Raw genomic sequence first — 14542 nt, forward strand, 5'->3', positions numbered from 1 at the left:
AGTGGGAATTCCCACACTCATGTTACAGGTGGCTCAGCGAGGTCAAGACACTTACTCAAAGCTGCCCCATTGGCAGGAGACAGAGCCGCATGGCAGACATGACTGACCCCACCCCAGTGTCCAGGCTCTTGCCACCAGGATGTGTTCTCTGGGCAAATGCTGTCCAGCATAAACAGCGGGATCCAAGGAGCCAGACACAAGCTGCTCCTGTGGACTCTGTGTCTGGCTGTGAAAATGCAGAAAAAGCTCAAGTTTCCTCTGTTTTTCTTTTTTAAATGGGCTTTGATTAACAAATAGAACATTCTGCAACTCTTTGACTTACACGACTTTTTAGAAACTTGTCTTAGCTGGTGAGAAGCAGATCTGAGACTAGCATTCTGGCACAAGTAGTTTAATGGCAGCCCACTCCAGTATTCTCGTCTAGAAAATTCCATGGACAGAGGAGCCTGATGGGCTCTGGTTAATGGGGTTGCAAAGAGTCAAACGCGACTGAGCACACACACAGACACCAAGGAAATACAAGAAAAGAGTGGGGGGAATTCTCTGATGGTCCAGGGCTTAGGACTCCACACTTTTAACTATTGAGGGCCTGAGTTCAATTCCTGGTCGGGGAATGAAGATCCTGCAAGCTGCATGGCACAGCCTATATGTGTGTGTGTGTGTGTGTGTGTGCGCGCGCGCACGCGCGCGCACGCTAGGTCATTTCAGTCATGTCCAGCTCTGTGTGACCCTATGGACTGCAACCTGTCAGGCTCTTCTGTCTATGGGATTCTCCAGGCAAGAAAACTGGAGTGGGTTGCCCTGCCCTCCTTCAGGGGATCTTCCTGACCCTAGGAATCGAACCTGCATCTCCTAGGTTTACCTGTATTGGCAGGCAGGTTCTTTACCACTAGCACCACCTGGGATGGTGGTGTCAAAAAAGATTATCTGTATCTATATAAGAAAAGGGTGGAGAGGTGAGACAGGGAAAAGGAAGGAAGCAAAAATGGTCATGTCATCAGATCAGATCTATGTGAGAATCAGTCCCTCTGGGCTTCTCTGGGAATCAGCAAAGAGCTCACCTCAGGGTTGTCCCCACTGAGGGGCCAGAGAGCTGGGTTATCCATCCCCCTTACCCATCCCCAGCCCCACTCCCTGGCTGAGGGCTGCTTCCAGAGGCGTGAACTCTTAGGCTGGCAGTTGGCCCTGTGTGTGGGCAGGCTGCCCTCAGGCTGGGGTCCCAGCACCGGCAGGAGCAGCCTTCTGCAAGTGGAGGCAAGTGCCCAGGGGTGGGGTGGGATGGGATTCAAGGACCCCTCTGTACAACCTCCTGCTGAGTCCCCCATGCAGGGTTCCCTCCCTCCTGAAGCAGCAGAGACTAGAAGCAAGGCCTCCTTGGGCTCAGTTCACTCCTCAGCCTGGTGGCGGGGGTGCAGGATGCCCTGCTATCACCCGGCCGTTCAGTGTGTGGGCTCCTCCTCTCTACCCTTGGTCCCAGGACTTCACGATGACCCTCTACCTGAGGCACTACTGGAAGGACGAGAGGCTGTCCTTCCCGAGCACCAACAACCTGAGCATGACATTTGACGGCCGGCTGGTGAAGAAGATCTGGGTCCCCGACATGTTTTTTGTGCACTCCAAGCGCTCCTTCATCCACGACACCACCACAGACAACGTGATGCTCCGGGTCCAGCCCGACGGCAAAGTGCTGTACAGCCTCAGGTGAGCCCTTCCCGACCTCCTTCTGGGCCTCTTCCCCTCAGCGTCCTCTTATCCCCGAAGCTGGGAGGAAGTGCAACTCATTTGTCTACCAAGAGTATCATTGCTCCCACCACAGCGCTTTTGCTTTTCGCTTTGAACAGTGAACTTCTAACTTTCCAGGGGCTCTGACTTTTCAACATCAGGAAAACTTAACTCTACACATGAGTAAACATTTTAAAGAATTATTTCTCCTTGAAAATACATTCGGGGAAATTTCTCTTACTGATGCTTATGATTCAGGCCCTGTTCAAGTTCAATTTCAATGTTTAATGAAGGTTTTATTTCTCTAGTAGGAGTCAGAAAAGTAGATAATGTAATTCTTCTCAAAGACCTGCCTCCTTTGACCTCTCTGATTCCCATTTTGGAATTTTGCTTTAAAAAAAGTTGTTTACCTCACCTGGTCGGTTTAGGCTTTTTTTTTTTTTAATCCCTTCTCACCAGAGTGTCCTCCTTGAGAGACTATGGGGACCCCGGGCCACTTGAGGATTTTAAATGGTATTTTGAGCATCACTTCAAAAATATAAAGAATAAAATAATTGAGCTCACCTGACTTAGAAATGTTTTTTTTTTCTTCTTTTTCTTTATTCCTTCCTTCCTTTCTTTCATTCATTTATTCTGTCTGTACAGTTGATTTATAATATACATTAGTTTCAGATGTATGACATAGTGATTCATATGTGTATAGACTATACTCCATTAAGTATAAAATATTGGCTATATTCCCTGTGCTGAGCAGTAGCCTTAGAAATGTTTAACTACTCATTAAGCAGTGACCTGGATAACCTTCCCTTAGGCACAGACATCGCAGTGGGGCTTTCCCTGTATGGCCCCTTGAGAAAATCCTGGTGCCCGCCTCCCCCAGGAGGACATGTAGAGATGAGCTGCAGGCCTTTACAGAGCAGCACCTCAGCTACTGGCTGAGATTTACTCCTTCTGTGCTGTGCTGAGAGTGCATTCAGTTTTACAGACTTTATTTTGGTAAAGCTGAATCCACACACCAGTGTCTAAGAAGGGAATGCCTATACCGATGCAGTGTGTCTTTAGAGTCAGAGATGGGAATGTTGAAGCTGAATTTTTGCCCCAAAAGAATATTTATAGTAATCTTTTATTACTTTATCCTGACTTAGAATCTAAGCAGCTAGGTACCAGATTCAGAGTTTTACTTCTGTTCTTAACATAACATTAATTTTAAGTAATGGCTATGTTTGGGACTTTCTTGGTGGTCCAATGATTAAGACTCTGAGTTTCCAGTGCAAGGGGGAATCTATCCCTGATCCCACATGCTGAGCAGCAAAGCCAAAAGAAAAAAAAATTATGTTTAACAAGTGGCTTTTAAACTTCTGATAGTCTAGCAGTCAGGTCTCATGAACTGGTGGAGGTCGAGTCTGGCACTATTGGATGTGACACCAGAGGCAGAAGAGAGAAAAGAGGAAGTGGAAAACCTCTGTTTATTCAGCATCAAAGTTGTCAGTGAGCCTCCAGGTGCCTAAAAACCTATAATTTGATTTTTCATTGCAAATGAAATCATGGGTTTGTTTAAGAGAGAAATAAAGAGGTCCAAGTTAGTGAGGGCTATCACTCTGAGATTTATTTGGGGGAAAACATGGAGGAGCTGGGTACTGTCACCTCTGTCGACAGCAGGTTAACACAAACCAGTACTAATACGTTGCCCTCCACCTCATCCATACTCTTTGAGCCATTCAACAGAATGTGTTTATATTAAGATTGGCCGCCAGAGTTGTACAGATAAAAACCCTGTCAGGTCTTGTCTTAAGCTCTGGGTGCATAAAGATGAATAACACTGAGCTTAGCATGATTGCAGCCTAGTGGGGGAGACCTGCAGGAACCAAAGGATTAGATGCAGAGAGAGGCACGAACACCAAGGAGGTGTGGGCAGGGAGCGACAGGTAACAGGAAGGTGAAGTTTCCTAGGCAGCAAGAGACAATAACAAGTGAAATTCACAAATGAGATGCTCCATCACACTAGGTAGATTGAAAAATCAATTCCATGGTTCTTGAATTCCCAGTCAGTTTCAAGATTTGAGAGTCAATGATTGTTGGGAGGAAGAGATTTTTCTTGGGAGAGAGGTGTGGGCATGCCATTTGCTGGACTGCAGAGGACACATGTGTGCTTATGGTTGGGGGACACTGCAGTTAGAGGGTGAGAGAAGAGCTGTCTCACCACTGAGGGGCAGAGCTAGGAGGAGTTTTGGCTCTTATGGGGCCAGTATGCACTCCCAGGCTTGTTGGGAATAGTTCAGCATGTGTGGCATGGAGACTGGTGAGCCAAGAGATGGAGTGGAAGATGCTGCTGGAGGATGGAGGTGCCCAGTAGAGGGAATGAAGGACCTGGGGAAAAAGTCTCAGCTTCAACCACATAGTGGTCCCAGAGAGCTTGAAACCACCTCACCAGAGAACCATCCCTCTCTTATCTCACTTCTACCCATGTAGGAGGTGATTAGAGATGGGCAGACACTGACCACTCAAATGCCAACTCTGTGCCTTAGCTGGGAAGGGGGAGCAGAAGTCTCAATGTGAATGAAGTTTGAAGTGTCGATACCTTGGACCAAGATTCTTTGTTTCTGAACTGAGATATATTTGGTTACTTCTGAGGATTTTGACTGCCTGTTACATGAGAGGGGTAAGCAGGAAAATCTCAGGACCGGCCAAGCTTCCAAGGGAAGATGCTCTAGATGAAATAATTCAAAAGGACTTGAGGGAAACAACAGTGAGCATGGGTGAGATTACACCACATGCTGGGCTTGTTCAATGCGTGGGAAACAAGCAGAAAAGCATCAAGTCAGGGTGCCAAGAACAAGTCTGATAATGTCTGTGATTCTAAAAAACCTGTTCCTGTATCAACTGACAACAGAGAGAAGAGCTGTTTAATACTTTCGTTCATAGCAAAACCTACCTGCATTTGACATCTGATGTCCCCAAAGTTTGCCACAAGTGTCTCCAAGCTTAGCCCCTAGTTTCTTTCTTGCTGGTGATGCCATCAGGTATGGTTGTGCTGGTGATGCACCCATAGAAATGGGAGCCCACCCATTAGGTGTCCAAGTCAGAGGCTGGCCTGACCACCCCCCCAAAAATACATCCTGTGTATCAGTATTCCCAGGGGAGATAAGATGATCCAGCTGCTAACAATACAAGATCCCTCCCTACAACACTCAAATGGAATGAGGAAAATAAGGCAAATATCTGGATAACTGAGTTTCAAAAAAAGCTCTTTTCCTTGAAATTTCCATTTAAAAGTGATTTTTTCTTTTTGGCCATGAATTATCCAGATAATTTTCATAACTTATACATAGCCAATTTTCTGTGGCTGAAGGAAACATAGTATGTTCAAAGCTAATGACTGTTAATAATACCCTGCCATGGAATTCCACACCGGGTGGGAGATCTTCTACGACTAACAATCTGTCTTTGCTTATTCTTTGACGCAAAAGCCAATTTTCCTGTGTAAACTCCGAAGCAAAATCATTAGATGCTAGCAAGTGCTTGCATGTTGATGCATAAGATCTTCCAGTGTTTTTCCATTTTTATGATCTCTATGGAATTATCCACTAAGAACACCTGTGCCCACTAGTAGATGTTATTATCAATATAGAAATATCAACATTGTAAAAAAAAATAGAATGCCTAATTTGGCAACTGGCATAAATACTTCATGAATATTATTGTAAAAACATTGTACACAAATAGTGAATGTCAGTAAAATCAAGAAAAGAAGAATTTGAATGAATCTGAAACAGGAGAGCAATATACTCTTACGGTTTCTTTTAAGAAGCCATAGGAGTTGTGGTTTCACATTGTTTTATTTTTTATTTACTTTTAATTTCAGAAGTGGTTCTTTAAAAAAAAAAAACATTTATTGAATTTGTTACATTACTGCTTCTGTTTTATGTTTTGGTTTTCTGGCCACAAGGCATGTGGGATCTTCGCTCCCTGACCAGAGATTGAACCTGCACCCCCTCCCCTGGAAGGCGAAATCTTAATCATTGGACCACAAAAGAAGTCCCCACATTGTTTTATCGATGGAGACCATTGCTTCTCTAAAATGCTTGCATGCGATGGGGGTTAGTGGAGTCATTGTTGGCCCCATGGTGAGCCTGGGGTTAAACATAAACACCCAAGAGTTCTCCAGTGTGGAAATCACACATAAGCTACTTGGTTCTCTAGGTCCTGGCACACTGCTTATGAACTACAAGATTCTTCTATATTGGGAGGAAGCAGAGGCCTTTTCTTTTTGTTTTATCATTTTGCGCTTATATTTTGCAGCTTCTGTACATTGGATTTTATCTGTTTGTTTCTAGGGTTACAGTGACCGCCATGTGCAACATGGACTTCAGCCGGTTTCCCCTGGACACACAAACGTGCTCGCTTGAAATTGAGAGCTGTGAGTAAGCCTATGCTCAGACAGCCCCCGCAGACCTTAAGTTACCCTAGAGCCTCTGACTCTCAGGAGTAGGAGCAGAATATCTTGTTTCTCTTTTTTTTTTTTTACATGAAATTTAATCTCTTAATAAATTTTAATTAATTTATTTATTTTTAATTGGAGGATAATTGCTTTACAATATCGTGTTGGTTTATGCCATATATCAACATGAATTAGCCATAGGTATATGTGTGTTCCCTCCCTCTTGAACCTTCCTCCCACCTCCCACCCCATCCTACCACCCCTCTAGATCATCACAGGTGACTATGATTTTGAGATGACTTTTCAGATAGAAGCAATATCTCAGGTAAGTTTGAAAATCAGGAACAAATTTGGCACTGAAAACCTTTTATTCCCATAATTGACCCTTTTAATACTCATGGCAGTGGTTATAAACTCGGTCCTGTGGAAACTGAAGGTTTCCCAGTTCCCCAGGGCAAGTGCCTGGGTAAGGGGAGCTGAGGGCTCAGCAAACGTGGGTCTCCTTCCAAGCCCCCAGCATGGCATTCATCACACAGTCCACCAGAGAGCTCCTGTGGATCTCTTTTATTGCTCTTCTGAGTAAGGTTTCCATTGAAGAATTTCCTGGTGAAAACAAGTTGGGCAGCAACTGCACCAGGGCACAAGTGAGTGCAGGTGGTGGCTGAGACACTCAGGCATAACCTAGGGGCCTTGGGAAACTTACACACATGCAGAAACCCTGGAAAATTAAATAGCCATAGGAGGACCAAGGCTGCGGCCGTGTCCAGGACTGCCATCCCTAGCTCTCTATGCACCTGCCCCGTGCTCCAATCTCTGCCAAAACGTTTCCTCTGACTGTCACAGTCTGGTCCACCCCCCACCATGACTCCTTCTACACTCGTCTCAAACCAGCACACACCCACTGACACGTCCCAGCCCATGTCAGAGTCTCAGTGAGGACTTTCGTTGACCTGGGGCATCTTGGTAAGCCTGCCAGGGCCGTGGTGGTGGATCAGGAGTCTCCTGGCTCCAATCACCCAGGGCTGAGGAGCGCAGGGACATGGACTCCACACATAGGAGGGACAGCTCTGTGGGCCGCTCAACGTGGGGTCAGGGAGAATAAATCCCAGGACCAAGGGAGTGACTGCCTCGTGCACCGTAGCTTTCGGCCTGCTCTGTCCTTTAATCCTCCCAAGCTCCCTGTGAGAAGGTTACTGTTATCTCCTTTATGGAGCTTAACAGCGAGGGACTAATCGTTGGCTCCAGAATTTTGCTTTCCCTATGATACCCAGGCAGTGGTACCTGTCAGGCTTTCACCAGAGAAACAGAAACATAGGACGGGGGTCCCCAGCCTTCAGGATCTAACGCCTAATGATCTGAGGTGGAGCTGATGGAACAATAATCGAAATAAAGTGCACAATAAATGAAATGTGCTTTAAACTATGCCCCCTACCCTGGTCCAGGGAGAAAACCGTCTTCCACAAAACTGGCCCCTGGTGCCAAAAATGTTGGGGACTACTGCCATAGGACATACACAGGGAGCGGGCTAGTGCAGAGGACGGGCTTATGTGACTGTGGCCTGGTGGGCAGGAGCCCACCCTGCTGTCCACATGTGGAATTTTATCTTCCTCCAGGAAACCTCAGGTCCGCTCTTAAGGCCTTTCAACTGATGGGATCAGACCCACCCAGGTTATCCTGGGTCATCTTTATTTCATGTGAGCTAGGTGTAGATAACACAGCAACAAGCATCTCCCCAGCAGCACCCAGATTAGTGCCAGATTGAATCACTGGGTACTTACTATAGCCTGGCCAAGTCGACACGTTAAGGTTAAAGGTAGAATAAAAGAGGAATAAAACAGACCCTCGGGGAACCCCAGAAAGAACGGTTGACACAGGAGCAGCCCCTTCAGGTTTTACTCCTAGTTCTGCTCAAACAGCAGGTAGGTCTGCTGGGTTGGGGTAAGCAGTGTGCTCACCTACAATAAGTGGGGTGGGGAAGTATGGGACTGGAGGGAGGGATCCTCAGGGAAATCCCCTTGATTCTACCCTGCGCAGAGCAATGAGAGGCCTGCACAGAAAGACCTTGTTTGGCTGCAAATCTCCTTGTGGGTCTTTTCTTGCTAGAATTCAGCCCCTATTACCTGAGAGTGTGTAAAGGTGTTTGCCATCAATGATGCATCATCACCCTTTGAAAGAAGAAAGGGCTAGATTACCTGTGGTTAAGAAAGTTGAACTATATGCAATGTTGCCACTATTTAACCTGCAAAAAAAAAAAATTTTTTTTAAAGAGCAAATTGTAGTTTCTAGTCTACAAAAATAGCAATTTCATCTGCTTTTAGGCTGACTTGAAGGGTGAACACTTTTGCAGTCAGGATGAGTATTTAGGCCTGAGAGCTTTGCCCTGATGATTCTGGAAGACTGAGGAGAATTAGATTTGTCTTTTTGGATTTTGTTTTGCTTTGTTGGACTGCAGTTTGTTTATTCAGCTGATCTTGTTACAACCCCCACAGAGCCTCACAGACAGGCTCATCTTTCCTGGCGTCTGATGCCATCTTGTCTTTTCAGATGCCTACACGGAAGATGACCTCATGCTCTACTGGAAGAAAGGCAATGACTCCTTAAAGACAGATGAGCGGATCTCCCTCTCCCAGTTCCTCATCCAGGAATTCCACACCACCACGAAGCTGGCCTTCTACAGCAGCACAGGTGAGGGCGAGGGGGCTACTTGGATCTCAGGAGGCGTGTGGATTGGTTATCAAGTGAGCAGAGCCTGTGCCTCTAGGATTTGAAACCAAAGATGAGATTTCCAGATCGGGTCTAGAGGGTGGTGAGCACGGGGTGAGGGAGGTTTTTTGATACCACCACAGCATCAGAAGTGATAATCTAGAAAATCTTAATAAAAACTACAACATAAGCCCTCTGTGTAGGTCTATTTGAGACAATTGCATTGACAGTTTAACAGCAGAAATTTCACCCTGATATGACTCCCAGAGACCCCTGTCCAATAGGCAAAAATAGTCCAATTCCAGGTTTATTATTTTCCATTCATGTTCTCTTGACTTTAGCACCTTTGAGTGCTTCTCTCTTAACCAATCCCCTGCTTCCATACTGTTTGCACAGCTCCTCTCATGACCCTCTTGTGAGCCACAGTGCAGGAACTACACACCCCACGGGCAGTATCGTTGTTGTTTTTTGAACCAAGTCTGGGCAAGCTTGCCACCGCTGCCCCCCGCCTCCACCACCACATTGCCTGTGGACAGGCGCTGTGGCCTTCCTCCTGGCAGCTGAGGTTACAGCTGAGCTTCACTCTCTCCAACCCTTGCAACTAATTGCCTTTCAAGATGACTTTGCTCTTATCTTTCCGCAATTTCTGTTGCCAAAACACTGCATGGTTGACTACACTCTTTGATCTGTAACAGAAGGCATTGTTCATTTCCAACATATGGTGATATCACGTCTCTTATTTTTTGCATACCTCACCCACCAGTCTTGGTCCTTCAGGGAACCCTCATTCCTTTGACTCTTAGCATTTTGACATTCCCTCTTGTCTGAGTGTGCTTAGGCTGCTATAAAAAACTACCATAATTCTGTGTGTGTGTGTGTGTGTGCTCAGTTGTGTCTGAGTCTTTGCAACCCCATAAACTTGTAGCCTACCAGGCTCCTCTGTCCATGGGATCAAGAATACTAGAGTGGATCACCATTTCCTCCTCCAGGGGATCTTGCCAATGCAGGTAGCGAACCGGCGTCTTCTGCATCTCCTACATTGGCAGGCAGATTCTTTACCACTGAGCCACCAGGAAGCCACAGACTGGGTGGCTTCTAAACAACAGGAACTTGTTTTGCACAGTTCTGGAGGCTGGGAAGTCAAGATCAAGGAAACTCACCCTACTTACAACCCCCACAGAGCCTCACAGACAGGCTCATCTTTCCTGGAGTCTAAAATATTCAGTGTCTGATGAAAGCCTCCTTCCTAGGACTCACTGTGTCCTCACATGAAAGAAGGTGCAAGAGAACTCTCTGAGGCCTATTGTGTAAGGGCACCAATCCCACTCACAATGAAATCACCTTCCAAAGGCCCCACCTGCAAATACCATCACTTAGAGGATTAGGTTTCAACCCATGAATTTGAGAAGGACATATTCAATCTCTAGCACCTCCACAATCACTTTCTGGAGCTGTTATAAATATAACTGTTGCACTAAAATTGTCCTGGGATGCCAGTTTTCCAGTTAATGCTGCCAAGTCCCCATTTTATTTTCAGTTCTTGTCATGTCAAGTTTATCCTGCCTTTTCCTCTCCTTCTACCATTCTCTGTTCCCTTCAATTCCTCCATACAAGTTTTCCTTGTAAAGAGCACCAGGGTGAAGCTAAAGCATAGCCTAAATGCACTGTTGTAGTGAGCAAGGTATTTTTACTTTAAACATATTTTTCCCCCATAAAGAAATCCAGAGGGAGTTGTTAAATCCACACATCTCAAGCTTTAACATATGTAAGAATCATGTGGAGAGGAGTGTTAAAAGAAGTTTCTTTTTATTTTTTTTTGACCACAGTGCGGGGCTTGTGGGATCTTATTTCCCTGACCAGGGGTTGAACCTGGGCCACCACAGCGAAAGCACCAAGTTCTAACCACTGGACAATCAGGAAATTCCCAAAAGGAAGTTATGATTCAGTAGATCTAGGGCAGGGTCCGAGAATCTGCGCTTCTAACAAGCACCCAAGTGATGGTGATGCTGCTGGGCCATGTGCCATATTTGAGTAACAAAAGTCTTACATGGCCTTCCGGAGGGGTTCCCTTTGTGTATAGGATGGGGGCCAAAGATTCCTTGAAATGTACTAACCCGTATGATGTGGGTTATCATATAATTATTCTGTTCCATGGTTTTTCTGTCTTCCATTTTATAAAGGTAGGGTAAGTTTACAGGCAAGCGTCTAAGGCATTTATGATTCTCTGAATCAAATCGGTCCTATGGGGAAGCTGAGTGGCTATGGTGTGTATTCTTTCTTCTTCCTGTGTCCCGCAGGCTGGTACAACCGTCTGTACATCAACTTCACGTTGCGTCGCCACATCTTCTTCTTCTTGCTCCAAACCTACTTTCCCGCCACCCTGATGGTCATGCTGTCCTGGGTGTCCTTCTGGATCGACCGCAGAGCCGTGCCCGCCAGAGTCCCTTTAGGTAAGCAACATCTCAAGTGCACGTTCCAGACATCTGAAAATACAAGGAATTCCTTCCAGATTAAAAACCCTTCTTTCCAAATGGGTCCTGAATCCCGGTGGGCATTATAACTCAGAAAAACATCAAGTTATTCATTCACAGGTATAATGCCACTATTAAGAATCTGTGCAGCAAAGCTGTTTATAGGTCCTCCTGGGAGTCCACACAAACAGTTCATCTTTAATCTTATTAGAGCTGAGTCCTGGAGTGGGTTGTCCTGGTCTGCGGTGCTTTCTCTGCTCACCTGGATAAGAAAGTCACATTCTGTAACAGGGCTTTTCAAAAGGTGGCCCAAGGGATCTTTGTGATAGATTCTGTGGGGGAAATTGTTTAAAATGAAGAATCCTGGGGTCTATCTACATGTATAGGATCAGAATCTCTGAGAGAGTTCCAGGAATTTGCATTTTGAACAAGCTCCCCCAGTAAACCTTTTTTTTTTTTTTTTTTCCTTCGATGTGGATCATTTTTAAAGTCTTTATTTAGTTTGTTATAACACTGCTTCTGTTTTATGTTTTGATTTTTTTGGCTGAGAGGCATGTGGGATCCTAGTTCCTTGACCAGAACTCGAACCTACACCCCTGCATTGGAAGGTGAAGTCTCAACCACTGGACTTCCAGAGAAGTCCCTCCCCTAGTAATTCTTATACATACTCAAGTCTGAGAATCCCTACTGTACTATCAATGGCTGTTTGCCATCCACTCTCTTCCCTGATTTAAATATTGCACCCATTCCACACGCACCACCATGGCTCAGAGGTCCTGGGGCTTCAAGGGAGAGAATGACTCACCAGGTTTTAGTGAAACTGGATTGGTGCTGGCTCTTAAGATGACCCCAATCCGCTGTGATTTGGTGTTTGCCAAGCAAATGTTCTGAGCTTAATTTGAAATCTCAGGGACATTCCCACTGACAGATGCCCTGGCCTTTAACGGTTGTTCTGTAGCTTGAACAGTTACTGTGCTGAATAAATAAATATTCTAGTTTCAGAATCTGTCTCCCATAAATGAGGTTAACATCATTCTTGGTAAAATTGACAGGGTCCTTAAGTCAACATTGCAGTGTGGGCAGCCAGGTCCAGGACCCAGCAGGCCCTGGCAGCTGACAACACAGGCCAAGGACTACAGGATTCTACCCCAGCAACAAGGACACATAGATTAAAATGCAACTTGTGTACTTTCCCCCCCTCTTTTGGAGAAGGAGTTCCAAGAAACATACATACCTGCTCGTATATACAGTCTTCTTCTTATTTTGTTTATAAATATTTATTTTATGAATAAAGTTAATTAATTTATTTTTTGACTATTTTGCAAGGCTTGTGAAATCTCAATTTCCCAGCCAGGGATTGAATCCTAACCACTAGACTACCAGGGAACTCCTCTGCAATCTTTGTTTTAAGCAACTGAATGTAAAGAATTGTCTTACTGCTAACCTGTCAGGGGCTCTCTGCGGAAAAACAAAGTGATAAAGGTGCCAGGATGAAGACACAAGGAGGGGGAACTCCCTGGCAGTCCGGCGCTTAAGACGCCATACTTTGACTGCATTAAGACTCCATGCTTTCACTGCAGGGCGCTCAGGTTCAATCCCTAGTCTGGGAACTAAGATATGACACTGAGCAGAGCAAAAAAAAAAAAAAGATTCAGGGATACAGCTGGGAGCAGAGGAATAGGAGAAACTTTATAAAAGCTAAAACTGGAAACTTGAGCAGCTGGAGGGCCAGGGAGGGAGACGTTCTAGGCCAGAGGAGCAGCTGGGAGAAAGAAGAGGCACGGAGACATCCAGTGGGTTTGGTGGAAGACAAACCCCTGCTCCTTTCTCTCTGTGTCTGCAGGGATCACCACGGTGCTGACCATGTCCACCATCATCACGGGCGTGAACGCCTCCATGCCCCGCGTGTCCTACATCAAGGCCGTGGACATCTACCTCTGGGTCAGCTTCGTGTTCGTGTTCCTCTCAGTGCTGGAGTACGCGGCCGTCAACTACCTGACCACCGTGCAGGAGCGGAAGGAGCGGAAGCCACAGGAGAAGGTGACTTTACCATGAGCAGGAGTGTCTGCAAGGGTAGGATCTGGTCTAGCAATGGACCTTGGGCAGGTCCGACTTCCTCTGTAAAATAGGGTAATGGCACTCCCTCCTCCACTATTTCACCAGTTAGCTGTGAAGAGCAAACAAGAGAATAAGTTAAATGGTGTGAAATTTACTCTGAGCTACCTCTTTTACTCATTCAAACATTTATTTAGCACCTACCATAAACTAGCCTCGGAGAAGGCAATGGCAACCCACTCCAGTACTCTTGACTGGAAACTCCCATGGACGGAGGATCCTGGAAGGCTGCAGTCCATGGGGTCCCGTAAAGTCGGACACGACTGAGTGACTTCACTTTCACTTTTCACTTTTCACTTTCATGCGTTGGAGAAGGAGGCGGCAACCCACTCCAGTGTTCTTACCTGGAGAATCCCAGGGACCGAGGAGCCTGGTAGGCTGCTGTCTATGGGGTCGCACAGAGTGGGACATGACTGAAGCGACTTAGCAGCAGCAGCAGCAGCATAAACTAGCTTCCTGGAAATGGCAACCAACTCTAGTATTCTTGCCTGGAAAATTCCATGGACAGAGGAGCCTAGTGGGCTGCTGTCCATGGGATCTCAAAGAGTCAGGCAGGACTGAACAACTGAGCACCCACACATAGACCAGGATCTGCTAAGTCAAGTTAACTAAGGCCAGGTTGCTTCAATCTTGGTGGTGTTCCTAGTTCAGTGATAAAAGTAAATGGCAATTCAACATGGTGGGACAAATGATTTAGAGGAATCATAAAAGAAGCTTCCAGAAATGTCTCTTTCCAAGACAATCTTTTTAATAGTTGCATAATAAAGAATGTCTTGGATGTAGTATAACATGATTTATTCCCCTATTGATGGGCAGTGTTTTTTTTCCATTTTTTGCCATTATAATAAATGCTGCAATAAACATTATATATATGTATTATACATAGATAGATGGATAGATATGTCTGTCTCTTGAAAGCTTATATATATATAAGCTTCCAAGGAAGCACATCCTCCATTCTAGGAAAATTTCCTTAATATGTGAGCTCATACAACTCCCACCACTTCCCAGATCACCTTCCCTCCCACCTGGTTTCCCCTTCATTCTCCTGTCTGCAGTTCAATGATTATCTCCTCCAGAAAACTCAGGTTCT

General features: G+C 45.6%; 1 protein-coding gene across 1 annotated transcript in view; it reads left to right on the forward strand.

Moving 5' to 3' along the window:
• The window catches only part of GABRR1 (gamma-aminobutyric acid type A receptor subunit rho1), a 37117-nt gene that overhangs the window by 17942 nt on the left and 4633 nt on the right, over positions 1-14542 (forward strand). The window contains exons 4-8 of the mRNA XM_019967370.2: positions 1478-1701; positions 6057-6139; positions 8705-8845; positions 11161-11313; positions 13178-13374. Coding sequence (XP_019822929.1) covers positions 1478-1701; positions 6057-6139; positions 8705-8845; positions 11161-11313; positions 13178-13374 — 798 coding nt within the window. The remainder of the gene's footprint in view (positions 1-1477; positions 1702-6056; positions 6140-8704; positions 8846-11160; positions 11314-13177; positions 13375-14542) is intronic.

Source organism: Bos indicus, chromosome 9 (assembly GCF_029378745.1).
Source record: "Bos indicus isolate NIAB-ARS_2022 breed Sahiwal x Tharparkar chromosome 9, NIAB-ARS_B.indTharparkar_mat_pri_1.0, whole genome shotgun sequence".
Taxonomy (NCBI): domain Eukaryota; kingdom Metazoa; phylum Chordata; class Mammalia; order Artiodactyla; family Bovidae; genus Bos; species Bos indicus.